At 40.5% G+C, this 27879-nt stretch overlaps 2 protein-coding genes and 1 pseudogene across 3 annotated transcripts; 2 read left to right on the top strand and 1 right to left on the bottom strand.

The window, feature by feature from the left end:
• Positions 1–101: 101 nt before the first annotated feature.
• On the top strand, positions 102–12081 carry LOC144656168 (patched domain-containing protein 3-like). The gene is made up of 4 exons (XM_078516409.1): positions 102–254; positions 6470–7690; positions 8703–9847; positions 10258–12081. Exons 1-4 carry the CDS (start codon positions 208–210, stop codon positions 10584–10586), a joined length of 2742 nt encoding a protein of 913 aa, XP_078372535.1. The 5' UTR covers positions 102–207; the 3' UTR covers positions 10587–12081.
• A 2260-nt stretch (positions 12082–14341) lies between these two features.
• LOC144656169 (patched domain-containing protein 3-like) lies at positions 14342–26928 on the bottom strand (annotated as a pseudogene). The gene is made up of 4 exons (XR_013571271.1): positions 25948–26928; positions 23220–24365; positions 15152–15873; positions 14342–14427 (listed from the first exon to the last, which is right to left on the bottom strand). The product of XR_013571271.1 is annotated as a patched domain-containing protein 3-like (transcript).
• On the top strand, positions 20501–26750 carry LOC144656177 (uncharacterized). Its single transcript, XM_078516417.1, has 2 exons — positions 20501–20893; positions 26709–26750. Exons 1-2 carry the CDS (start codon positions 20501–20503, stop codon positions 26733–26735), a joined length of 420 nt encoding a protein of 139 aa, XP_078372543.1. The 3' UTR covers positions 26736–26750.
• Positions 26929–27879: the final 951 nt, after the last annotated feature.

Below are 27879 nucleotides of genomic sequence, written 5' to 3'. Positions count from 1 at the left end.
CTGCGTACGTGACGTCCGTGATGCGTGGAGCGCTTCAGTCAGCACGGAAGTCGTCTGGAAAGCGAAAACAACTGAGTCATGAATAAATAATCAAATATAGCAATATAGCGAGCATAAGTTACTCGCGATGTGATTTCACCGATCAGAGGAGTTTTTGCCAAATGTTTAAACAATTTTCTGTAATACTGGAATATTGCTAGACCTGTCATGGCTAAGCAAGCGGCAGCTCCCGAACTGAATTCAAACCAAGAAAGGTTTGTGTAGTTTTTTCTTTGACAGTGTCAGAGCTCGATCTCAATTTCGCGGGTGAAATAGAATAAGATCACTCTTATTTAGCGTTGGAAGAGCCCGGTAAGCTTTCCCTTGGGTAACTATTCAAAACCTTTCTCCCAGAACTTTGCCTTCTGTTGTAAGATTTCAAACGATTTAGGGCTGTGCACGAAATTTGTAAACAACAATATAACTACAGCACGACACCGGGTACATGGACCACTGTGACAAAAAAAATTCACAAGTGCACTCGAAATGATACCGACTGCCTTAGGGAAATTCAATTAATATGGTATAATACTGACTACTGCAATATTTTCTGCCGAGCGCGATTTTCTTAAAAATAAACTCGAAAGTTTAGATTTTGAGAATTCATCTGCACGACTACATGATGGCACACGAGGACCATGTGGGCAAAATGTTGTACTTGTTTCGCACATGCTCGCTTCCTAAGCAATAAAAAGTAAGGGCCTGTTTACATGATTCCGGAATGACTTTCATTCCGGAACGAGTTTCGTTCCGGAATGAAATTCGTTCTGCATTTACTATGACAGAGTCGACCGGTTCAACCAAAGGCATTTTCACGTGCACGATTTCCGCGCGAGATCAAAACAAGATGGCGCATGTTTCTCGCAAACATGTTTTTGTGCCCATTAATGGCCGTATCTGCAGTTTTGACGAGTAATTTGACCATAGAGCTGCTTCTTTGGGCTAAACAGAAAATGCTATTACGTTTTTTCGCTCTGAATTCAAACTGTGGAGTCCGTATGCGGTTCAACAAGTTGCGAGTTAATCTCGGAACGAAATTCGTTCTATGTTAACATGATACCAGAATGAAATGTCATCCCAGAACGAAACTTTCATTCCGAAATGAAAACCGGAATGAACTCATTCCGGAATGACTTGACTTTCGTCTCGGTACTGCATGTAAACAGATACAGAGAAATGTATGGGGATGGAATGAACTCGTTCCGGAGTGAAAGTCAGATTACGGAATCATGTAAACAGGCCTTAAGATGAAGAAGAAGATGTGGGATTGGTCAAACATTGAATTGCAAAAGAACATTTTATTCCAATAACTTGCACATTTGCTCAGAATTACCCGTCGAGTTCATGCCACTCTTCACTGCAAATTTTCGTGAGTATTGTGTGCAAATACATGCACATTTCTCCAACTTGTTGAGAATTTTGGGAATAGGTTGTATACGCTTAATTTAATTCGAAAGGCCGATACAACCAGTGAATGAAACCTGTCTTACAAATTGTAAATTCCATAATGACAAAATGTAATTTATGTTACATTATCATGTTGTGTATAGACAATGGTTTGAAATTGTCCGCGGTTTGGGTTGAAGCATGATGTGCTCTCGAAAGATAATAAAGCGTTGCAAAACTTCTGTGTCCACATTTTCAACGGTCGAGTATTCTTTAGAGTTATTTCTTTCCATTTGACTCCAAAAGGATGTATGTTGATTCTACAAACGGAACATTTCCGATTAGGCTACGTTTACACCGACCCGGTTTCATTTGTAACCGCATCGAAAGCGATGCGGTTACGCCTTGCGTTTACACGGCACCGATCGAGACCACTACTGTAACTGGGTCGTTTTGAAAACGCTGTCAAAAGTGGAGCGTTTTCAAAACGATACGGTTTCGTTGTCGTGTAAACGGTCAAAAACGGCGAAACCGCATCGATTTGAAAACGGCCATGTATTTTGGCACGAACTGGCTGGCTTGGGAAGGGTAAACATGGTGAAACAAGCATGGAGAGCAGCGCTTGCTTATACAATCACATTCGAAAACAGTCGGAAAATCGTTAAATAGGCTCCGTGTAAACACTTCGAAACCGTGTCGTTTTCGATGCGGTTTCGAGGTCATGAAACCGTGTCGATTGATAACCGTGTCCGTGTAAACGTAGCCTAATTATTATAAAAAAAGCCATGTTGGTTGAAATAATTATGTTTAAAATTTTTGCAATGTCGGCTACAAAAACCTTCCTTTCTGCCACCCCCTGAAACTCACTAAATGTATAAAGACGGTAGACAGTTTCTGATTGGTTTATTTTTGCAATAACAATAGGACTGCAAAAAACCTTTACGGAGAAGTCAGGAGTATATGTTTGTGCCATGAGCAAGACGTGTACTGAATTATGATCAAGTCTTAAATAATGCATATCGTTGTTCAGTCAAACCGGATGTGTTTTGACTTTAGTGTCGAAAATATTTCGTATTTGCTTTGCCTTTGCATGACTACGTTTTATGATTGGTTTAGAAAACTCCCGCCACTTTCTATCTAATCGAAAGTTACATCCAGAAACTAATTTGTGAGTTACTCGTGCACGTAACTCGAGCTTCGCGTCCGCTATACATGTATGCATTATTGTATTTGCTTCGAGTTTAAGCACAGGGAGCCCAGGCTCACGCTTTGACAACTCGGTTAAAATGGCGGCGTCGAAATTATAAGGATTTGTATGAAACTTTATAGCTAAAATTCATATCGAAAGAAAATATAATAAAACAGGCAGGTAAGTTCACATTTTACATCATATGTTGTCTATGTGATGGTTTTTGACTGTTATATAGCATTTAAAGCCTATTTAACCGATATTTTTAATTTTAGTTCACTCTTACCTAAATATATGCATATATTTAGGTAAGAGTGAACTAAAATTAAAAATATCGGTTAAATAGGCTTTAAATGCTATATAACAGTCAAAAACCATCACATAAACAACATATGATGTAAAATGTGAACTTACCTGCCTGTTTATTATATTTTCTTTCGATATGAATTTTAGCTATAAAGTTTCATACAAATCCTTATAATTTCGACGCCGCCATTTTAACCGAGTTGTCAAAGCGTGAGCCTGGGCTCCCTTTGGTTTTAGTTGGATTTGTTTCTGTCCTTTGTGATCACTTTGATGTTGGTTTTACAACACTCAATTGCAATTGAAAACTGCTCTTACGGCCAAAAAGGTCACGCAAATGAAAAAAAGCCCGATGTTTTTTTAGTCACCAGTACGAACAACAAAACATAATAATAAAGCAGGAAAACAAAAGATCTTTTTTATGTCTTTATATATGTGATATATTTCGAAATTTTTTATAGACTTGAAATAAACTGATCGCTTCGTTTTCCGGCGACTATTAGAGATTGCCGATGTGCACTTTTTGTAAAAATTTGTTCGGTAGAATAAAGAAAAATGATCGAGAAAAATTTCAGCTTTCAAATTTTACTGTGCAGTAGTCTCAGATACCAGTTATACCACGTGATCTATTAACAAGGCTTATCGTAATCTTGTTCTAAGTACGTAGAATAGGCTGATGATTATTTTATCCTTGATAAAGCTAATCGGCTCAGTTTTATTATCTCTTGCCTTTGCATGTATAACAAGGTGCGAAAAGACTTGCACTGAAAATGAAAACGCAAACATTTTGGCTCTTTGTGTGACTTCCTTGCTGTATGAAGCGCTTACGTGACGTCCGTGATGTGTGAAGCGCTTCAGCTAACACGGAAGTCACGTTCAGAGCAGTGGCGTGAGCCCTCGAACGCGAAAACAACTGAGACATGAATAAATTAATATAGTAATATAGCGAGCATATAAATTCTCCGCGATGTGGTTTCACCGACCAGAGGTGTCTTTTTTAAGTGATGAAAAAGTTTCTTGTGACACTGCCATTGCTAGACCTGTCATGGCCAAGTCAACAGCGGCAACTCTCGAACTGAATTCGAACCAAGAAAGGTTTGTGTCGATTTAATTTTCTCTTCATTCTATCAGCGTTTTGTTACATACGAAACGAAAGTTCAGTCCAGGCACTCGACCTCAACGACATCGCAATGTTTTTATATTATAACATAGCCACCGTGAGTAAAAGGCGAAATGTCAAAACTTACTCCGAAGATTAAATTTTTTCACTGAGGGTTCGATCTGAATTTCGCGGGCGAAATTTTGCAACGGTTGTAATAGAATCAGGCTCCCGGTTATTTAGTGTTGGCTTGGGTGTAATCTTTGTTCCAGAATTTTCTCTTCTTCTGTACGATTTTAAACGATTTGAGCCGGGCTATAACAACAAATGTGATCACACGGACAATTGTAATAGAATTTCACAAGTGCATCAAAGAAATTGTTCTCAGTGTTTTACATAAGCTCGCTTCCAAATTTAAGCAAAAATGTAGTGAATTAGCCTGAATTTCAGACATCCCTCTGTGCTCGCCTGCTCGTCAGAAGAGACGTCTGAACACATTTGGGCCTAATGCCGTCCGGTGACGTCACTACCCGAGAACCGGGTAGTGATTTTGATTGGTTGATTTAAAAATTATTTGCATAATTATGTGAAATTATGACTGAATTTTACCGCGCGAGGATTGTAATTTGAAAACGTTTGGAAAGAGTTCGAAAGGGTTCACCTTCCCAGAAATGAATTTATTAGTCATTTACCTTGAGTTTATTACTTTATTAGTTTACCTACGGATGAAGAATAGTAATGGAAATCGGTAGGTTTTAAGTTGGCGGCATTCGTCGCTTCGACATGCAGTGTTTTGCCAAATTTATATGTAATCTTGTTTTAATTGTCAACAAAGCCGCTCGACGCTTATGTCCTGCAGCCTCGATGAGCCAGTGATTTCTGAACTCAGTGCCCACGGTCAAGTAGGATATTTTTATATTGGATTCCGTTTCTTGATGCCTCTGTAACCGTCTAAATTGATTCATTTAAGTACTCACGAGTGTGTTGTATTTGTCCGTTGCGTATTAAACATATTATATTTTGATCGCTAGATAAAGCAAATCAGTTCAGATTAAATCGGTTCCGTAAAAGAATATAGCCTGCAGTCGATTAAAATCTCATTCATTTGTCTCAAGTTTTCAATAGTTTACTATTAAAACAATTTTATTCCCCGTAATCCTTTATTGAAGCGATTTTTCTTTCACAATTTCATGGCCTCGACAGAAACTTTTCTGCATGAATTAAAACCAAAGTGTAGTGACGTCACCGGACGGCATTAGGCCCAAATGTGTTCAGACGTCTCTTCTGGCAAGCAGGCGAGCACAGAGGGATGTCTGAAATTCAGGCTAGTAGTGAATAAGTATGCTGGGAAAAGGTGGTCAGAAACAAGTTCCAGCCGAACATTTTATTTCAATAAGTGGCACATTTGCTCTCAGAATTACCTTTCGAGTTGAAGCCATGCTTTGTGTGCAAATTAGGCATTTCTGTAACTCGCTAAAAATTTTGCAAATCGGTTGTGTACGTTCCAGTATAAATGAGTCCAATACGTTGTGCGTTTTGACAATTCCGGGTTTTATGTCCGAGTGAGTATGCCAAACGGCACTATTTAGGAATATTATTCAAAATTTATTTTAAAAAAGGAAAGAGGTAGAAAATAGTTTTAGCCAAAAACAACACTCAGTTGTTACTGCAGAAATATGTTTGACAACTGCAATCAATGAAATTGTAACATCCTGATAAACACAATAAAACAGATAAAATAATCTACAGAAAGATCAATAAGTAGAGTAGTCTACCTCGCAGCCGTTTTCAGGTTCGTCACGCAACGCTCCTTGCGTGCCGACACTAAAAACGGCTTCGAGGGAGACTATGAGTAGAGCGGATTGTGTTTTGTTTTTCAATTCCCGTCTTTTCCTATTTGTTAGTTTGTTGCGTGACCTAAAGAGAGCGAGCAGCCCTTTAATTCTCCTTTCTGCTCTCCATACTTGTTTTTAAAGCAGTTGGCCTAGGGTTCTATCTAGGGCCGGTTTATCGTTTGGGGGAGAAGCCGCGAGCTTCCTAGGGGGGGGGGGGGGTCCTGGGGCATGCCCTCCCGGGAAATTTTTTGAAATTAATATGCGCTGAGATGCAATCTGGTGCATTTTGAGACACAATTAGTGTCCTAAGACAGGGAATACTTACTTTATTTGCACTGACGTCGCGTCTGGATAAATTTTCCGATATAGTTACTTAATGATAACGATATTTTTTGTGGGGAAGCTGGGCATTTTTTTGGGAGGGGGGGGGTGGGGTGGGGGAAGCCTCTACCCCTCAAATACCCTAGATGGAACCATGCCTACTGGCATAAATTTGATTATAGGTAACGTTCTTTTTGTGGTGATTATCATTCGTTACTATTATGCTGCCTGCTTATGCTGTCTATTCCAGTTCAAGAATTGTCCGAATTGTTATCTGATGTAAATACTCCATTGCAGTTGTTGCTGTCCACGCAAGTTCAATCCCTGTCTCTTATGGTCATCGTTCTGCAGCTGGTATTTGCGTCTTTTGGAGCGCTTCTTCGCTTGGTATGGTGAAGCAATCGCCAAGCATCCACTGATAACAATCCAAATATGTATCGTGTTCGTCAGTGTCTGCTCCGTGGGATTTGTTTGGTTCCAAACAGAAAACAGAACGGAAAAATTGTTCATTCCTCAAAGCAGCAAGGCCATAGCTGATTTAAACACCGCCGAGAAATACTTCCGAGTTAAGATTCGAGAGGAAATCATCCTATTGGTGGCGTCTTCTGATCATCCCAATGTCCTTTCTCCTGAGTGTCTCAAGCAGGCCTATAAAGCCCACAAGGCCGTCATGGAATTGGAATCTTATTCCGACTTCTGTGTCACGCTGTCGGGAAACAAGTCCAAATCACCAGACGACTGCATGATGATTAACCCGCTGGAATTTGTGGAGTTCAAGGAAAGTAAGCTGAACGGTAAAGACCTGAAACAGGTTCAACAGGAACTTAACAAAGCATATAACGACACCGCGCTTATGCGCAATGGACGACCCTTCTGGTACAACTTCAATCGCATGTTTGGTGGTGCCAATCGAGAACATGGAGGCATAACAGACGCGAAAGCATTGCAAATGGTTTATCTCATCCGTGACCCCAGTGACGAAGACGGAAACAAAAACATTCTCAGTTGGGAGAAGACTTTTATTGACAAAGTAGCCTTGTTAGTGGACAAATTTCCTTGCTTCGAAGTTCACTACTCAAGTGAAAGGAGCCTCGACGATGCTGTCGCTGAGAGCAGCGGCTCTGACATCACATTGGTGTCAATTACTTTCAGTCTCATGATCACCTTTGCTAGTGTCATGCTCGGCAAGTTCTGGAATCCGCTGACTGGCCACTCCTTGCTCGCAAACGCAGGCGTGTTCGCAGTGGCTCTGGGAATTGTAGCAGGGTTTGGTCTCGCCATGTGGTGTCGGGTGCCCTTTGTCAGTATGGTGGGAATCGTGCCGTTCTTGGTTCTTGGAATTGGCATTGACGACATGATCATCATGGTGGATGAGCTTGATCGACAGCCACGTGACCTGTCAAGGACTGACACGATCAAAACCGTTTTGAAGCATTCGGGAGCAACTGTTACCATGACGACCATGACGGATTTGGTGGCGTTTGCTGTCAGCACTTCCACCTCATTTCCAGCGATAAGGTAAGACAATTTATTTGCTTGTTTAATTTATTTATTTTGTTCGCTTTATTCTTTCCAAAAAACACAAATTGATTCTCAATTACCAATCCAACTTTTGGTAAAAGAAGATTAAGGATTGGGTGTATCGGCTTGCTTAGTTAACTAGTAATTTAACCCTTGAAGTATGCAGCCACTGATTACCTCTATGAGGACTCAAAATTACAGCTAGAAACTTCTATAATCAGAATTAAATTTCCGGCAGGATCCAGTTTACAGGACGCCTGGCGTGATGTACGTGCCTCGTCGAAATTTCATTATTTATTTGCATGGTAATGCCAAAGCTGCAAACCCCAATGTAAACATATAATTTCATTGATTTCTATTAAAGCGGTTTTCAACTGAGTGTTATACAACCAAAACCAAAGCAAAATACAATGACCAATTAAAACAAATGCAAAGAGCACAAAGAACCAATGAGAACATGAGGCAATTAAACGCAACCGGCGCCAAGCGCGGGAAAACACGTGATCACGACGTGATTGGTTTTGGTTTTTCATCTGATTGGGTGAGTAGGTGGCGCGAGCTTTTTGAGCCAATCACAAAGCGCAACAAAAAGAAAAAAAAGTATATGTCTGGGTACGAGATTGATAAATCGGTTAAAAAAATCTCGCGCCAATTTCTTATCCAATCGGAAGTAAAACCAAAACGTGTGCTCGTCCGCACGTGTTTTCGCGCGCTTCGCGCCGGCGACATGTATTAACTTCGAATTTTGACTGATTCAATGTATCGCCTGTGTCTTCTGCGATTTGTTAGACTGATTTCCTTGGTTTTGCTTTATGACACTAAATTGAAAACCGCTCCCATTTAAACCGGAATTTCTTAATTTGAAATGTGAAACAACGTAAGCAACAACAACGTAAAGATATAGGCAGTCGTTCCTTCAGTGGCATAGCTTTGTAACGTTGTTAACCGTTGGATCTATTTGCTTTCTCTATATCTATACTAAATACACCTGTATCTTGATTTACTTCAGGTATTTCTGTATCTACGCTGCTCTGACGGTGACTTTCTCCTTTCTCATGATTGTGACATTCTTCGTGGCCATAATGTCATACGACGTGAAAAGAATTAAGTCGGGACGCAGAGATTGTTTACCATTCTGCCTTGCACCTCGGCCAAAGGAGGGCGATCCGGCGTGGGATGATCCTGTTCCACAGACGTCAAATCGTGTTATGAAGTGCTGGGCCACGTTCCTGACGCATCCGGTAACAAAAGTTGTGGTCATATGCATCTCACTACTCCTGCTCGGTGCTGGAATACACGGGGCCACCCAAGTGGATGAATCGTTTGATAGACGAATCCTGGCAAAAGATGATTCCTACTTGAAACGATTTCTGTCCGCTCAAGAAAAGCATTTTGAGCTGTCCATTGAGGTAAGCATTGTGGAGAATGGCAAAAATGATTATGAGCTGGGCTCCACCCAGGAACACATCAGAAAGCTGACAAATATCGTCACGGATAATAAACATTACAAACAACAGTCACTGTCCTGGATGAACTCGTTTTCCCAGTATGCCAAGATGTATAAGAGGAACATTACCGGTGCAGGATTTTTACCTGAATTGAAAGCATTCCTTCGCATTCCTAACTTTTCTTACTTCAATCAAGACTTGAAGTTTTCCGAAGATGGCACAAAATTGGAGGCTTCTCGAGTCCTCGGTTTCATGAAGAGTGACGGCAGCTCCACCTTCCAGAAAAACGCCATGCTCACACTGCGAGACGACATCGCCGAAAAGTCCAAACTCGATGCCTTCCCAATCGTTCGGCTGTTCATATTCTTTGAACAGTTCGCCATAACATCAAGAGAGACCATAAGGAACCTAATAATCGCGGGCCTGGCGGTGTTAGTCGTCACTAGCCCCTTTTTGGTGGACTGTACCGTGACGTTCCTCGTGGTCCTCAACTTTGCAGCCCTGATATGTGAGTTATTTGGATTGATGGTCATCTGGGACGTGTCCCTGAACTCCGTGTCCATGATCAACTTGGTGATGGCCATTGGGTTCGCTGTAGATTACAGCGCACACATTGCACATGCGTACGTGGTGTCAAACAAGGTAACAGCCAATGAGCGAGTAGTGGACGCTCTGAGCACACTGGGCGCGAGTGTATTCATGGGAGGTAAGTCTGGTGTTTGATTCAAAAATTGTAGATGCTCAATGGATTGCACCAAAACAAATACTAAATAGCACAAAACCACCCCTCCCCCCAACACCACCAAAATTGAAGAAAACGCCGCAAACAGCTTATCTACGTTCAGAAACCAGTAACCTGAAGAACGCTCAGTGTTTTAAGATTCAAAAATCATTAATCCAATGCGCTTCAGTGGGAAAGCATTTCCCTATGCCAGAAGTTATTAAACTAGCAACACAAGGAATTACACCAGTTTTAGCTCTACCACAGGAACTCGAACGTTCTTTAATTTCTGGCGTACTAAATGGTTTGTTCGTATCTTTCCAGCCTCTTTCAACCTTTTTTTGCTTTTCTTGACGCTTTATAAATAACATGTTTGTTTTCTTCTACTTTTTTAGGATTCAGTACGTTCCTCGGCATGGTCGTACTAGCGTTCGCCTCTTCGGAGATCTTCCGAATATTCTTCCGAATGTTCCTCGGCATTGTTGTGTTAGGCCTTTTTCACGGATTGTGCGTTGTGCCCGTTTACTTGTCTTTGCTCTGCTGGAGACCCGCTGTTATCAGACCTCAATCAGCAGATTGGGTAGAGAAACACTGTGATAAGAAACTGCTGGTCATAAACAGGAAAGACGAAGACCACAAAGCAAACGGTAGCTTGCCTTGCCTTCAGTGTCCAATCGATCGTACTGAAAGCAAAGCTGACGTAGATAAGAAAACAGTTATTTAACCCATCACTTTCAGAGCAAACTCTGTGGTGAATAACAAAGGCTTGAAGTCAAGGACAGCTTCAAATGACACTTCTGCCATCAGCTGTTTTCCTATACCTTAAAAGTGCACAGGACAGCAGAACCACTTTCTGTCAGCCAGGGTGCCCTGTATCAGCCAAAGTTTTAAAAGCCGGCCTTAAGGTCGCGCAGGACCCTTGCTCATTAATAAATTCATTAGCCAAATTTCTTGCCAAGGTGCTATCTTGTAATGCTTTAATTCGCGGCATTTTGAACATCGATTCCTCTAAAAATTATCAAGGATATTAGGGAATGATGGAATTACATCATGATTGTCCTTTTACTGAGAGATGACCGTTTACTGTGATGTTACAAGCTCTTAAAAGTTTAACTGCAGATAATGCGACTTTGTGTCCAAGTTTTCAGCAAGAAAAGCGCACCGAACTAAATGATTTTATAACCTAGAGATAAATCATAACCTCTTTTGTGTTCTGACAAGAACGAAATTTTCGATTTCAAAAACTACTAGAAGATAATGGCTCCTAAGGTAGTAAAAATGTTTAATCATGATCTTAACTTTGAAACGTTCTGTCTTCATTTTGAGAAGGACGTTTCAAAATTCGCTCTTGTCAGACCACAATAGAGTACACCAAGTTTATGTTCCTCACGAATCAACTCCTGAAACTCTATATCGGCGGAGTAAACTTGGACACAAAATTGCAGGTTTTTACGCTTCCGAAGACCTTCCGAGTCAATGTTTACAATAACGTGTGCTAAATGTAAAGCTGTGAATCTTATTATGATAATTCGCTTTGTTCCAGCGCACGTGGCACAAAGCTGAGAACAATAACTAGTAATTACTTGTACAAAGAACTTTAAGAAAACAATTCTCATGAATATTTCGTTTGTTGTCGGCTTTAGTCGTCGCAGTTCGTGCATACTTTTAAAATAAATACATACATAATGACTTCAAGGGTCTTGCGCGACCTTAAGTCTTGCTGGGCCCCATGCGGTTAAATCCTAAATGTGATTCAGGATAAATGTGACTTAAATGTTATTTAGATAAAAGCATATAATCAACTTGTTAACTTGTCTTGCTGGGCCCCATGCGATTATATCCTAAATGCGATTACTGCCGAAAGCCACCGGAAATCGGATTGATTACGATCCATGTTACTTTCGGACTTTCGGAGGTCGCAACTTTCGGATGGCTGAAACATTTACGGTATGTAGGCCGATCCATGAAAAATTGTTAATATATGAAATTAAGAGTAATCTAATTGAAAAGTTATAATCTGAACAGAGTTGCAACATATATATACATTGGTTTTGGAGTAAGGGCCATATGCATCTAAAACAAATCAGATGGGTTGGTACAATCTGTTGTATCTGTAATTTCTAATGTTTCACGTGACAAGTCAACTGAATTCTAATTCGATTGGAATTGAGCTTTTTAATCTCAGGAAAATTTATAATTAAAATTTTAAACTTAGCTTTCTTCCTTGTCGGTGGACTTGTTCACTCTGCCGTTGAGGACATACGGGACTTTATAAAGTTCGGGTCCAGTTCTCCGCCGAATTCGGCTTGCCAGCCGATGTCATGTTACGTTTGAGGTCATTACTTTCGGCGGGTCGCTACCTTGGGATTTGCTAACAACCGTGAGATTTTATCGCTACTTTCATCCAACAAAGTTCGTTTGTCGTGATTTTTAAACTAAATTCCCAGTTGATGCAAATTCTTGTTAACCTATTTGAAACAGGTTAACTTTAAGGACTTTAAAAAACTAACAAATTGCCCTGAAATGAAGGGAAACCTCTAAATGATAGTTGACCAAGGTGACGAATAGTGTCGTAATGCGCTCTGATTGACTTTCCCGCATTTTAAAGCGACACTGTCACAGAGATTTTAATGCTTTTCGGTAAAAAGTACTAAAATTGGCGAATAGTCCTTCTCGTACATGAAATGCACCTGGTACATCAAGATGGTAATATAAAGTTAATTGTTGCTGAAGGAAGAAAGGAGTCATAATAATTTTTAGGTGTTTTTCCACTCCACAAGGACAAAACTTAAAAAAATCAGCCTGACTTTTTCAAGTTGAGATTTAAAGTTCCTGATGGCATCACAATAATTAACAATTATTGGATGAGGTTGAGCATGAAGCGAAATATCAAGGCCAAAGTTCCTATTAACAGAAACTGAGGCCTTGATAATTATCGCTATCAGCGAAAACCGAATCAATAATTGTTTTATTTGCACTCCTGAGCTGCACTTGTAAAGACAAGAGCGCGCACAAAAAAATGATCAATATACAACAGTCAACTTGTAAGTAAACAACTTTATTGTTTATACACTTTTATAAGCTTACAACCTTTCGTCACTTCTCATGCATAAAACTATTTTCTGTAGGTATGACGTCACTTCTACATTGTAAAATCTTATGTCTGTAGGTATGAAGTAAGAGAAACAGCAAGCAAGAATTAGCTGCGTGCTTATAGCCAATCAAAATCAAGCTGGTGACACCAATGTATAATAATATCACTTGTTTATCGCTTCAGTACACTTGCACGGTGATTTTTAACAAAATTGGACCACTATTCGAATTTTCCATAGGTCTTTAGGCTCATGAGTTTTTGAAGTGGAACTGATGACAGTGCCCCTTTAAATAACTCAGGGGAATGCGGGTAATATAAACATCACTTTCAGTTGCACGTTTATTTATCTCTTATTCATTTTGACTTAGTTACTATCCTTAGTAAAGAAATATCGTTAAATATCGAAAAGTCGCGTTTATCGTATTCAGTTTGCCCGGTTACAATAAATACAATGTAAAACTACTAAAAAGTTGTTTCAACACGAATGTAAATAAAGATAATTGAAACAGCACGGAATGTTTCTTGGTTAACATTGGCAAGTAGGATGGTACTTTCCCAATTCCAGAAAGCGAATATTCTATAATGAAAAAAAGATTGCACAGAAGCCACTTTCGAGATCTAGAGTGCGCGCTAAGGGAGTTGGACCTCACTTCTCTTTATCCTTTCCCTCTCGTCTTCCACATTTTCGCTCGTTTCAACTTTTTTTTTTAATTTTCTCTCTTTTCTTGTTTTACTTTCCGTTACGTTTTGCCCTACTCTGTTGCGGATTTTCACGGACAGTCAGGTTGTTTTGTGGATCTTATGTCTGGGATGGTCCAAGTTCATTGATCAGAGTTGACGGGTCGACTGAACATTGGCTTCCTAGATAATGTTCATTTTCAAAACAACCACCCTAGGGCTAAAGAAACTACATCGAGCCTCCTTAACTCAGTTTTTCCAATTTACATCATGTTTTGTCAATTTAGAGCGGTTTTCACTTGAGTGTCGAAAGTAATTTGCGTTTGCTTTGGTTTTGCGTTCACTACGCTTAGTGATTGGTTTAAAAATTTCGCGCCACTTTCTCGGCCAATCAGGAGTAAAACCAAAACCAATTGTGACTCGCTCGCGCACGTTTTCCCGCGCTTCGTGCCAACTACATGTATTTGCTTCGAGTTTTGATTGGTTCACTCGATTGTGTGTGTCCTTTGTGATTGGCCAGAGTAATTACTTTGGTTTTGGTTTTACGACACTCAATTGAAAACTGCTCTAACTTATTTATAAGTTATGTAAATACTTATTATCATACACCAAATTCCAAAGATTCCCTAATCTCGTTCCCAGATCTCGCGGGTTGGCTAGCTCGCCTTCGGCTTCGCGCGCGAGATCTGGGAACGAGATTAAAGATTCCCAGAATAGAACTGCAAATTACATTTTAAAGTGTATGTTTAACTTGATGGGTAAACTTGGTCTTGAACTTGATCCACCCTCAAGCCTAATAAAAAGAAAAAATTGTACATTTACTATATTAAATAACTATTCACCGAAGTGGCTAGTGGTGGATATTTACTGAGCCGCAAAGCGGCGAGGTAAATATCCACCACTAGCCACCCACACAAAAGCTAAAAGGTTGCATTCAGTAAAATAAAATAAATAAAATAACCCAAAAAGGATTCTCTTTAACTCATTTGTTTGTGTCAACGATTATACTTTTTGAACGCGAGTTGCCTCGGGGGTGACTAGCAAAGAATATCCCGAGTTTGAGTAGCCAATCAGAGCACGCAAACAACGCTATCCACTGTTTTAGTATATAATAAATACAAATGACCAAACATACAATTTGCCATAATTACTCTTCTTAATACATTTCTTAAAGGATATCCAAAGTCTACTAAAGATTACCCAGAGATTCTTTAGTATCACAGCTTTACGTTATTAATATTTGCTTATTTACGAAAATGGATTTAAAAACAGTGTCGTCTTTTTGGGAGTACCTTCAAAACAACATGAAAGCAAAAACAACCATAACAGACAAACATAAAAACGTAAAAAAGAAGACAAGTGGCAATTATTTTTCCTCCACTTTCTAAATCATTTGGATTGTCAGGATAACGTGTGCAGGAAGAATCAATCCCCTGACAATTATTTACCAGACAATATGCGTATAGAAAACTGGGCGCCAGAATTTCTTAAACCTGTGTTATGCTAACTAAAGAGACCTGTGGGTCTTTTCCAAATGGAATGTGGGTAGAATCCTGTTCTTTATTTTTATTGGCTACGGAGTCTCTATCCTTACTGGCATCTGTGCCTTTTGACGCATGAGCAGTTTCTTCACTGCTATTAACCTCCAGAATAGGCTCTCCAGGCTTGCTGTAGGGCGCTGAAGTGGTAACCTCTTCATTTGCACGGGTGTCTGTTTCTTCTGGAGTACGAGCAAGCTCTTCACGGCCATTTTCCACTTTGTCAGGCTCCTCATCGTTCGTGTCTTTCTGTATGTTGTCTTTAGCCTTTGTGTTCACCTCAACTTCTTTTTCGTCATCTGTTGTTAGCGCCTTGTTTTGAATTCCGATCTCAGCAGTAACTACATGCTGAGCGCCGTCTTTTCCAACTTTGCCACTTTGCTTGGCTTGATTTGGCTCATTGGTTTCTTCTACGAAGTCTCCAGTTGATGGCGAATCTGTGCTATCGGCCGCGCTACCTTTCTCTTCACTTCCAACCGATTCCAGCTTCAAACCGCTGCTCAGCTTCCCAGCACTGTCTCTTACCGAGGGTGATCGGATGACAGCGGGTCTCCACCACATCAAAGACAGGTAAACAGGCATAATACACAGTCCGTGAATAAGGCCAAGCACCACAATGCCGAAGAACATTCGGAAGAATATTCGGAAGAGCTCCGAAGCGGCAAACGCCAGCACGACCATGCCGAGGAACGTACTGAATCCTGTAGGACACAAACAAAAAACACAGGCCAGTTGAAACTTTCAGTAAGCAAGCACAAAGCAACACAGCAACCAGGAAAACTAACTAAATAACTGGAATAAGGTGGGAAGAACTGCTCATATGTGTTCAAGGCATAATCAAAGACATTTACAGCGTTATTGAAATAAATTTGAGAGACGGAAAACTTTGCACACAAGATCACACTGATTAGTTTAATCTCGATTGTCCTTTATCCTTACTAATTTCCATGCATTCCAAAAATGTAAGTTCTGAGAACTTTGAAGTATATCACGTCAAATATCCACTGTTCGTAGAGATTTATTTTTATATTCTCCTCACCTGTCTGCTAGTTAATGTGTTAATATCTTACTGAGAAATAAGACGTCGATCACTCCTAGGAATCAAAGACGAACTGTCTGCGGTTTTTGACAACTTGACGACACCACAAGTTTTGTAGTATGCTTATGAGCTAGTGGTCCAGAGATCAGGCTAAAGCTTATCCCGGTATCCGTAGCATATAGCTACCAGGAGTATTTCTACTTTTCCTGGATATGATGCTAATCCATTGCAGGGTTACCCCAGCAGTAAATTCGCCGGTAGTACCTATTATTATATGGCTACAATAGTACGCGCCTCTGACTGGCTGCTGAGCGGGCATTATTTTCTTGTAATTACCGGGCATTATGAAAATTTTTCTCGGCTCGACGGTTTTTTGAGTTGTGAGTAAAAGCTACTAGCGAGGGGGCCAAAACAACAAAAAATGCCGACAAAATATAACTATCTTTTCAATAACTGAAAGAAAAATATAAGCATACCGATACTTCTTTAGTATGAGCGACGAAGAGAGCCACAGAGAGCGAGAGCGAGAGCGAGTTTTACCTCCAGTGTTTTTTCCCTTGATTTTTTTGAATAGTGCTTAAGACGGGAGAGCCATAAATTTCAACCGCGGGCCCACATTAGCATAAATTCGAAAAATTTGAAAAAAATTCACAGCATAGTCCTACGTGAACTATAACTATAAATATATATTTTACTTCGATTCGATGAATATTTTAGGCGTACGGAAGTGATCTTGATTTTGCATCTCTCGGAAGCGGTTTCAGGGGTCTGATACCGCACACTTCAAACACCTCAATTTCAAAATTAAAACGATCTCTTTCGAAACAACAAATACATATCTAAAAAATAGATAATTATACAATTTTGAATGGTTATTTTCTAAGTTTGAATCAATATTAATATTTGGGAGATTTTTAATTCTTTACATCATTTTGAGACATTTCACGCAAGGCAAAATTGACAAAATTCAGCGCCTAAAATGATTGCCTGGTACATAAGCTAAGGTATAAAAACGTATACCACGTGAAAGAGCATCGTCTCTTCTTTGAAAATCCGTTTTCAAAACCACGGGCTACTAAAAAACGATTTTTAACGGCCCGAAATGCAAGTAGTACTTTCGTGTACAGTTTTAATAATACTTGTCAACAAGTACCAGAACATACTCGCAAGACTATTTGGCGTGGTGTTGTATCATTTCTAGGAAATAAGAAACCATTTTAGCCTTTTATTTGACCTCGAGTTCCAAATAACAGAAAGCAAACACAGGTCACGTAGCGTTTGTTAAGGTCAAACACCCTTTTCAGATAATAAAATTTCATTTGTAACACAGAAACAAGAGCTACAATAAAATTTATACCTTATAATAAGTAGTCAAACACCCTGAAAAAATGCCCATCGAAAACAACATTATTCTTCGCTGGTTTGATTCAACTGTGTTATCGTTAGCTTGCGTTACATAATGGATAGACCGCTGACAAGCTGTTATATTTTGCGGGCTTGATTCTACAGAAGGACGTTTATCCGTCCTTTACAGTCTATTAAATATTTTATTATTGTTGTTAGTGACCCCTTTTACCCTAATGTTTGTTAAGTAAACTAAAGCGTGACCTAACTCGGGTGACTTTCAACAGATGCCACTTAGAACGAACCTTTATTTTCTTAGGGGGGGGGGGGAGGGGTGGACATTAGCCAAATAAATTGCTGCAGAGTAAAACCGGCTGAAATAATCGTGCAAGAAAGCCAAAAATTAATTTCGTTAAATGAAAATGAAACATGTGAAAAATAAACATCTAGCTCAGCAAAAATACCCCTCCCGTCTCCCATCTTCTCAAAAAATAATGGTTTTTAGCTCACTTATCTAAATACATCTCCTGTTGTGTCATTTGGTTTTACTATCTTTCTGTAATATTCATTGTTATTGGCTATTCCTTTATTTGAAAATATATCCTTTTCTCTACAACTTCAAGATGAACTAAATGGGTCAAGTTATTATTAAGCAATTTATCAATTAGTTTTTGCTATATTTATAGTAAATATTGAGTTAAGTATGAAAAACGTTTTTTCGACAAAAGTAGCCCTCTGCAGGTATTGTGTAACCTTAAAGCAGCTCTCATCATTGCATAGTCATTAATCTTCCCTCTGCAAACCGACCCAACAATATCTAAATAAATAATGTAGGCGCTTTTCGCTTTGATGATTGGGCCTGATGTCCATGTTGTAGAAATCAAGCCGTTGTGCAACACTGAGTTTGGTCAGCTTGTTACTAGTATACAAGGAACATATCATATTAAGTGTGTCATACACGATGGGATGAACCAGTTGGCACTGGTCTAGGATGGATGCACGAGCAGAGGTAAAGGCTTCTTCCTCTTGGGCCGCCAGAAGGTCGTTATCATCGGTTACATGAGCTGACTGAGATGTCGCGTGTTTCAATTTTGCAGCGATACGCGAGAAGTATCCCTGAATCTGCTGCGCAGTTAGGAACTCGTCAACCTGAAAGAGCCGCTGACCATTTTCCTTCCTTGCGTATCGCATGTCCCGAGATACTTTTTCAGAGTCGGATTTGTGGCCAGTCTCCTACCCGATCTGGAACTTAGCATCCAGGTACTGGCGCTGATTGTCGTTAAAACGGCTGGCCTTTTTTGAAACTTTTAGAGCCCAGCCTTGCTCTAGGGGGGCCTCTGGGCACTCTTCATGATCAGTTGTCGTCGGGACAGCTAGTGTTGGCTGAAGGGAACAACCCTCTTAAATCTTTTTAGCGTACGCCAATACTGCCTGGTCAAAAAGGGTGTGCTTCTCAGAAACGAGTTTGCACTTTCCGAACAGCAAATGGCGCTCAAGGTTGTAGTACTTTTGATAGGTGCAGATGCACCCATCCACAGGACACGACAACAGCCCACTGCTTGCACCTTCCTCTTCTTCATCTCCGTCCTCGTCTTCTTCTTCATCCAAGTGTTCGATCATGGCTCGTTCGGCAGGTACGCGCCTTTCTTTAGAGCATGCCACAAGTCTCCTTTAGACACCTCAGCCTTACACACATCTGGTAACCTTACAGGAACTGAATAATGGACCAGAAAAAAATATTAGAAAAAAGTAAAAGAATAACATAGTAATGTAAAATGAAACAAAATAGTAGGGAAGACTCTTCAAATTATTTGTTTATATATTTTATCTTATCTTATTTATTTTTTTATTTAATATTTTACTGGTAAGATGGGAGTTTCATCCAAATAAGAATAAGATGTTGAAAATAAAAAAAAGACAAGAAATCGGATTGCCCATCATTAAATAGTTTTCTTCCGATTTACTTTTTCCCTTGACTTTTTCTTAACACAGTAGTGAAAATATCAGAATAGAGGTATATAACTAATATAAGATATGCATGTATGTTGTTGTTGTAACTATAACCTTGTAATTGAGACATGGTATATTCTTTCCCTCTCCAATGTTGCATGCCTTCCATACTGTGACACAGTCCTCTTGGTAGAGGAAATTGTTTAAGCTGCTGATACCCTCCCAGCGGCCTGGAACCTCTTGCTGTGGCTTGTTGGTAGCATCGGTAACTAGGACGACCCGCACAGCACTCATGCCCCCGTGAGACAACATGGCTTCTTTGAAGTCGCGCGCCGTTACCACGTCGTGGCCCTGGTTGATGTATCATCGCACATAAGCCTTGATGGAAGCGGCTTTCCTGTCACAAGGCCCTTTACCTCCCTGAGGGTCACTGAAGTCGACTCTTTTTACATCAATCCCCGTCGCCTCTCCCATCAGACGGCATGCTGACAGCATGGCTGCACTGTGATAGCACCCAGCGTTATCTTGCCTTAGTGCTGCACTTGTAATTTCAGGATGCTTGAGCCATGATCGAACACTTGGATGAAGAAGAAGACGAGGACGGAGATGAAGAAGAGGAAGGTGCAAGCAGTGGGCTGTTGTCGTGTCCTGTGGATGGGTGCATCTGCACCTATCAAAAGTACTACAACCTTGAGCGCCATTTGCTGTTCGGAAAGTGCAAACTCGTTTCTGAGAAGCACACCCTTTTTGACCAGGCAGTGTTGGCGTACGCTAAAAAGATTTAAGAGGGTTGTTCCCTTCAGCCAACACTAGCTGTCCCGACGACAACTGATCATGAAGAGTGCCCAGAGGCCCCCCTAGAGCAAGGCTGGGCTCTAAAAGTTTCAAAAAAGGCCAGCCGTTTTAACGACAATCAGCGCCAGTACCTGGATGCTAAGTTCCAGATCGGGTAGGAGACTGGCCACAAATCCGACCCTGAAAAAGTATCTCGGGACATGCGATACGCAAGGAAGGAAAATGGTCAGCGGCTCTTTCAGGTTGACGAGTTCCTAACTGCGCAGCAGATTCAGGGATACTTCTCGCGTACCGCTGCAAAATTGAAACACGCGACATCTCAGTCAGCTCATGTAACCGATGATAACGACCTTCTGGCGGCCCAAGAGGAAGAAGCCTTTACCTCTGCTCGTGCATCCATCCTAGACCAGTGCCAACTGGTTCATCCCATCGTGTATGACACACTTAATATGATATGTTCCTTGTATACTAGTAACAAGCTGACCAAACTCAGTGTTGCACAACTGCGGTCAATCTGTGATTTCTACAACATGGACATCGAGGCCCAATCATCAAAGCGAAAAGCGCCTTACATTAGTTTCATTTCAGATATTGTTGGGTCGTGTTCTTGCACGAGGGTTTAAGATTTAAATGTTGACTATTGCAACTGATTGGAGAGCTGCTTTAAGGTTACACAATACCTGCAGAGGGCTACTTTTGTCGAAAAAACGTTTTTCATACTTAACTCAATATTTACTATAAATATAGCAAAAACTAATTGATAAATTGCTTAATAATAACTTGACCCATTTAGTTCATCTTGAAGTTGTAGAGTAAAGGATATATTTTCAAATAAAGGAATAGCAATAACAATGAATATTACAGAAAGATAGTAAAACCAAATGACACAACAGGAGATGTATTTAGATAAGTGAGCTAAAAACCATTATTTTTTGAGAAGATGGGAGACGGGAGGGGTAATTTTTGCTGAGCTAGATGTTTATTTTTCACATGTTTCATTTTCATTTAACGAAATTAATTTTTTGGCTTTCTTGCACGATTATTTCAGCCGGTTTTACTCTGCAGCAATTTATTTGGCTAATGTCCACCCCTCCCCCCCCCCCTAAGAAAATAAAGGTTCGTCCTAAGTGGCATCTGTTGAAAGTCACCCGAGTTAAGGTCACGCTTTAGTTTACTTAACAAACATTTAGGGTAAAAGGGGTCACTAACAACAATAATAAAATATTTAATAGACTGTAAAGGACGGATAAACGTCCTTCTGTAGAATCAAGCCCGCAAAATATAACAGCTTGTCAGCGGTCTATCCATTATGTAACGCAAGCTAACGATAAGCACAGTTGAATCAAACCAGCAAAGAATAGATGTTGTTTTCGATGGGCTTCGATTGGATTTTTTAAAGTTTCCAGGGTGCTTTGACTACTTATTATAAGGTATGAACATTATTTGATTGTAGCTCTTGTTATCTGTGTTACAAATGAAATTCATTGATTAAATTTGATCTGATAAAGGGTGCTTTGACCTTAACAAACGCTACGTGACCTGTGTTTGCTTTCTGTTACTTTGGAACTCGAGGTCAAATAAAACGGCTAAAATGGTTTCTTATTTCTTAGAAATGATACAACACCACGCCAAATAGTCTCGCGAGTATGTTCTGGTACCTGTTGACAAGTATTATTAAAACTGTATTGTTTAAATATGTTTATTTGTTATTCTTTGTGAGTTTCAAGCATCGCGAAGCCGTTACGGCGAAGCTCAAATTTCACGAAAGTACTACTTGCATTTCGGGCCGTTAAAAATCGTCTTTTTAGTAGCCCGTGGTTTTGAAAACGGATTTTCAAAAAGAAACGATGCTCTTTCACGTGTATACGTTTTTATACCTTAGCTTATGTACCAGGCAATCATTTTAGGCGCTGAATTTTGTCAATTTTGCCTGCGGTCTCTTGTAAAAAAAAAATTCCCAAATTTAATATTATTCAATAGAAAATTTGTATTATCTTTTTAGATGTGTATTTTGTTTCGAAGAGATCTTTTATTTTGAATTGAGGTGTTTGAAGTGTGCGGTATCAACCCTGACCGCTTCCGAGAATGACAACACGCTACTCGTCGAAGTAAAATATATATTTATATTATAGTTTACCTAGGGCTATGCTGTGAATTTTTTCATTTTTCAATTATGCTAATGTGGGCCCGCGGTTGAATTATGGCTCTCCCGCTTAAAGGCCATATAATAAATAACTTATTAACCTCGTCCGTTCGGTCATTACAGGAAATCTCAGACCTCGACCTTGATGTATTGACCTCGCTGTCGCTCGGTCAATACATCAAGACCTCGGTCTGAGATTCCCCTGTAATGACCTCACTCTCGGTTAATAAGTAGTATTTTATATTTATGCAACTGGGTGGAGAGAGGCACTATGAGAGAAAAGTGTCTTTCCGGAGAACACAACGCAGTGCCCCGGCCAGGGCTTTAATCCGGACTGCTTGATCCGGGGTCCGGCGCACTAACCAATCACGCCACCGCGTCTCCCACACAAGTTTTTTAGGTAGCTGGTTAATCAAAGTCAATAACTCTATCAGTGTGATCTTTGCGTTGCATAAATTACGTTCAAATGCCGCCCCATCAATGTGCATTCAACACTTCTTTGTAGCCTGTTATGTCAAATTAAAGTTGGGTCAGTCCAGGGGTTACTCTTTATTAGATAATTACTGAGGCTCACAGCTTTATCTTTGGATATATTGCATCACATCGACAATTTCAGTCGCTTCCACACTGATGTTTTGGTTCATGGCTGCAATATTCGATATATTGCAGAGAGAGAACAATAGGATTTTTGTGGGTCAGTAATTATTAAAACAAAACCAGGATTTCTAAGATGCTATGTATAGCTACTGCTTCACTGAACAAAAAACCTAACTAACCTCCCATGGCCACACTCGCGCCCAGTGTGCTCAGAGCGTCCACTACTCGCTCATTGGCTGTTACCTTGTTTGATATTACGTACGCATGTGCAATGTGTGCGCTGTAGTCTACAGCGAACCCAATGGCCATCACCAAAATGATCATGGAAACAGAGTTCAGGGACACGTCCCAGATGACCATCAATCCAAATAACTCACATATCAGGGCTGAAAAGTTGAGGACCACGAGGAACGTCACGGTACAGTCCACCAAAAAGGGGCTAGTGACGACTAACACCGCCAGGCCCGCGATTATCAGGTTCCTTATGGTCTCTCTTGATGTTATGGCGAACTGTTCAAAGAATATAAACAGCCGAACGATTGGGAAGGCATCGAGTTTGGACTTTTCGGCGATGTCGTCTCGCAGTGTGAGCATGGCGTTTTTTTGGAAGGTGGAGCTGCCGTCACTCTTCATGAAACCGAGGACTCGAGAAGCTTCCAATTTTGTGCCATCTTCGGAAAATTTCAAGTCTTGATTGAAGTAAGAAAAGTTAGGAATGCGGAGGAATGCTTTTAATTCAGGTAAAAATCCTGCACCGGTAATGTTCCTCTTATACATCTTGGCATACTGGGAAAATGTGTTCATCCAGGAGAGCGATTGGTCCATGTAATAACTATTATTCGTAACGATATTTGTCAGCTTTCTGATCTGCTCTTGGGTGGAGGCCTAGTTTGTAATCAACATTCCCATTCTCCACGATGCTTACCGCGATGGACAGTTCAAAATGTTTTTTTACAGCGGATATAAATTCTTTCAAGTAGGAATCATCCTTTGCAAGGATTCGTTCGTCAAATGTTTCATCCACTTGGGTGACCCCGTATATTCCAGCACCGAGCAGCAACAGCGAGAAACATATAACCACACATTTTGTTACCGGATGCATCAAAAACGTAGCCCACCACTTCATAGCTCGATTTGACGTTTGTGGAACAGGCTCGTCCCATTCCGGCTCCCCATCCTTTGGCCGAAATGCATGGCAGAATGGTAAACAATCTCTGCGTCCCGACTTGATTCTCTTGACGTCGTATGACATTATGGCCACGAAGTATGTGACAATCATGAGGAAGGAGAAAGTCACAGTGAGAGCAGCGTAGATGCAGAAATACCTAAAGAAGAAAAGAGCCTTTTAGTTAAATAATTATTGAGGGCCACTGGTTTGTTAGTGTTTTTATGCTATTTTAGTGCTACCCTCGTTAAATAAAGACTTTACTTACTTACTTACTTACTTACTAAGAAAGCGCGACCTGAGCATTTCCTTTTTAGAGATACTGTCATGTTTTGATGATGTCTTTGGACAAGAAACAATTCAAACACACTTTAGGATAGCGAGAGTCCAAGCAACTATGGTTTGAATATGCAGAATTATTAAAAACTAGCAATGGTATATTGCAATTCTTGCGTTTTGATTGGTTAACAGGGAATGGTATATGAGCTCATATACCATTCATCACAAACAAAGTAGCCTATACGCGTCAACGAAATTAGCTGGGGAGCTAAAATATTGCAATTTTTTGGGGCGGCGTTTTTAATAAAACAATTATTCCACTCGCGCTTGTTGGATATGAGATCGTTATAGCCAACTCATATCCAACTCGCGCTTGTGGAATAATTGTTAACGATACTAAACAAATAATGACACGTATGAGAATGACGAACGACGACAAGGAAGAAAATGGACTGAAATATTGGCAAACTTAGAAGGATCCAATCTTGTTGGTAGGAGAAGAAGCATTTCTGTTTTCTAGTTGCATTGGCCTGTAGACAGCCGAGACCTGAGTGTCCACCATTTTACCAAAAATCAAGGATATTTCGATTAGGATCACATGGAACAGTATTTTTTTTTTTTTTTTGGGGGGGGGGGGGGGGTATTTCAGTTGGAAATTGTGGCTTACGTGTGGAGTTGTTCTTTCGTCCTCACTGATACGAACCGTCGGAAAGTTCTGTACCTCCTTTTTCATTTCTCCCATTTCCTGTATTTTAATCAAGGGAAAACAAGGGGAAACCGAATTGCAATTCGTAAGCGTCATCTCCTTCATTTGGTTTTCCTGATTCTAAAAAAAAATCATTTTTCAACAGTCATTTATTTAGGGCAAAAGTTGTTGCGGGCACAAGAGAGGCCCGCAACCCTAATCTTGACAGTGACCAGCGGATTGCGTAACACGCGTGCGTGCCACGTTTATAACAGAGCAGCTCAAAAACCGGAAGTTGAAAATTTCTTCTTCTACCAAGAAAGATAAGTATGCGAAAAATGTGTCAATCACAACAACAAGTGCCTCAACCGGAAGTTGAAAATTTTGATCTTCCAGATCCCCCAAGAATGCTTAGAATGCAATCACGAGCAGTTTCAGTCCCGTGAAAACGGAGCCTTCGTCAATCGCCTCTATCACGATGCATGAAATTTTCCTGAATGTTTATGAAACCAACGCGTTTAAATGGATTTTGTAGAACGATCTTAACTTGTTGTTTTACAATGGAGGAACATTCACTTGTGTTCGGGGTTCGAAGAAAATGGAAATATTGTCTGCTCAAGCTGGCAAAGAAATCATTGGAACAGACTACAGCCGTACTTGAAGGATTCCATCTAGGCCCGCACTTTCTTACCTGTGGCTACCACTAGTTTTAGTAACTAATCTACCATGAAGGCAAGACTCCAAAATCAAATATATTCTTCATATTGCTGTACTTTACCTTATAGCTGGAAATGAGGTGGAAGTGCTGACTGCGAACGCCACCAAATCCGTCATGGTCGTCATGGTAACTGTTGATCCCGAATGCTTCAAAACGGCTTTAATCGTGTCAGTCTTTGACAGCTCACGTGGCTGTCGATCAAGCTCATCCACCATGATGAACATGTCATCGATGCCGATTCCAAGAACCAAGAAAGGCAACACTCCCACTATACTGACAAAGGGCACGCGACACCACATGGCGAGACCAAACCCAGCTACAATCCCCAGAGCCACTGCGAACACGCCTGCATTAGCGAGCAAGGAGTGACCGGTCAGTGGATTCAAGAACTTTCCGAGCATGACACTTGAAAAGGTGATCATGAGAGTGAAAGTAATTGACAAAAGTGTGACGTCAGAGCCACTGCTTTCATCAATAGCATCGGCAAGGCTTCTCTCACTCGAGTAGTGGACTTCGAAACAATTAAGTTTGCCAACGAACGAAGACACTTTGTCGATGAAAGTCTTCTCCCAATCGATGATTTTTTCACTCTCGTCTTCGTCACTGGGGTCACGCATGAGATACACCATTTGCAATGCTTTCGCGTCAGTTATGCTCCCACCTTCTCGATTGGCTTTACCAAACATGCGGTTGAAGTTGTACCAGAAGGGTCGTCCATTGCGCATGAGCGCGGTGTCGTTATACGCTTTGTTGAGATCCTGTTGAACCTGTTTCAGGTCTTTACCTTTCAGCTTACTTTCATTGAACTGCACAAATTCCAGCGGGTTGATCATCATGCAGTCATCTAGCGACTTGGATTTGTTTCCCGATAGCGTGACACAGAAGTCGGAATAAGATTCCAAGTCCATGACGGCGTCGTGGGCTTCAAAGGCCTGCTTGAGACACTGAGGAGAAAGGACATTGGGATGATCAGAAGACGCCACCAATAGGATGATTTCCTCTCGAATCTTAACGCGGAAGTATTTCTCGGCAGTGTTTAAATCATCTATGGCCTTGCTGCTTTGAGGGATGAATAGTTTTACAGTTCTGTTTTCTGTTTGGAACCAAACAAATCCCACGGAGCAGACACAGACGAACACGATACATACTTGGATTGTTAACAGTGGACGCTTGGCGATTCCCTTACCATACCAAGCGAAGAAGCGCTCCAAAAGACGTAAATACCAGCTGCAGAGTGATGACCAAAAGAGACATGGATTGCATTGGCGTGGACAGCAACAACTACAATTACAAGAATTTAGACAAGAAATCAATTCTTGTTTTCCTTCAGTGTAATTGGTACAGAGGATGCGAGGTTAAATAAAAAAAAAATTGGTTACAGTTAATGCCAATTGGCGTGCCCCCTTCCCCCCCCCCCCCCCAAAAAGTAAAAAACCCCCCAAAAAAAATTCAGGGGGCGTTGTTGGGGAAAGTGGGTACACAAACATGTTTGTACAACTGATGTGTTCTATCTGAAAATTATTGTTTGTTTGCTGCTGTCTAGACTTTTTTGGTAAAAAGAGAGATATTTTAAAGACTACCAATTGGGTTTAAAATCTATGTCTGGATAATACGAGAGGGCGGGGAGTCCGGTGGTTAAGGGAGACTTCAGGAACTGGACTATAACGGGCCATCCTGTGATTTTCTTTGCTTGTTTCTCATGCGTAAAGTGATAGAAACTCCCGCCAATCGACCGTAAAATGTACTTCATCAGAAGATAAAGAAAGAACGTTTGATTTGTTGCAGTTTTTTGTAATAATGTTCTTATACTAACGTCAGCGTCAGTTCCTGAATACCTTGCGTGACACGAAGGCTTACTGGTCGAAGAAGCCGAAAAGCATTGTTTATTTTTGTTGCTATAGCATCATCGGTTTGCGCGTTGCTATGGTTGTTATGAACTTCAGTTGTTTTGGATACGTTATTTCTTTTAAATTCAACTTCAAATAGTTGTCC

Source organism: Oculina patagonica, chromosome 6, assembly GCF_052425735.1.
Source record: "Oculina patagonica isolate OP01 chromosome 6, crgOcupat, whole genome shotgun sequence".
Taxonomy (NCBI): Eukaryota; Metazoa; Cnidaria; class Anthozoa; order Scleractinia; family Oculinidae; genus Oculina; species Oculina patagonica.
Note: the sequence above shows the minus strand (reverse complement) of the source record. Positions and strands in the feature narration are given on the sequence as shown.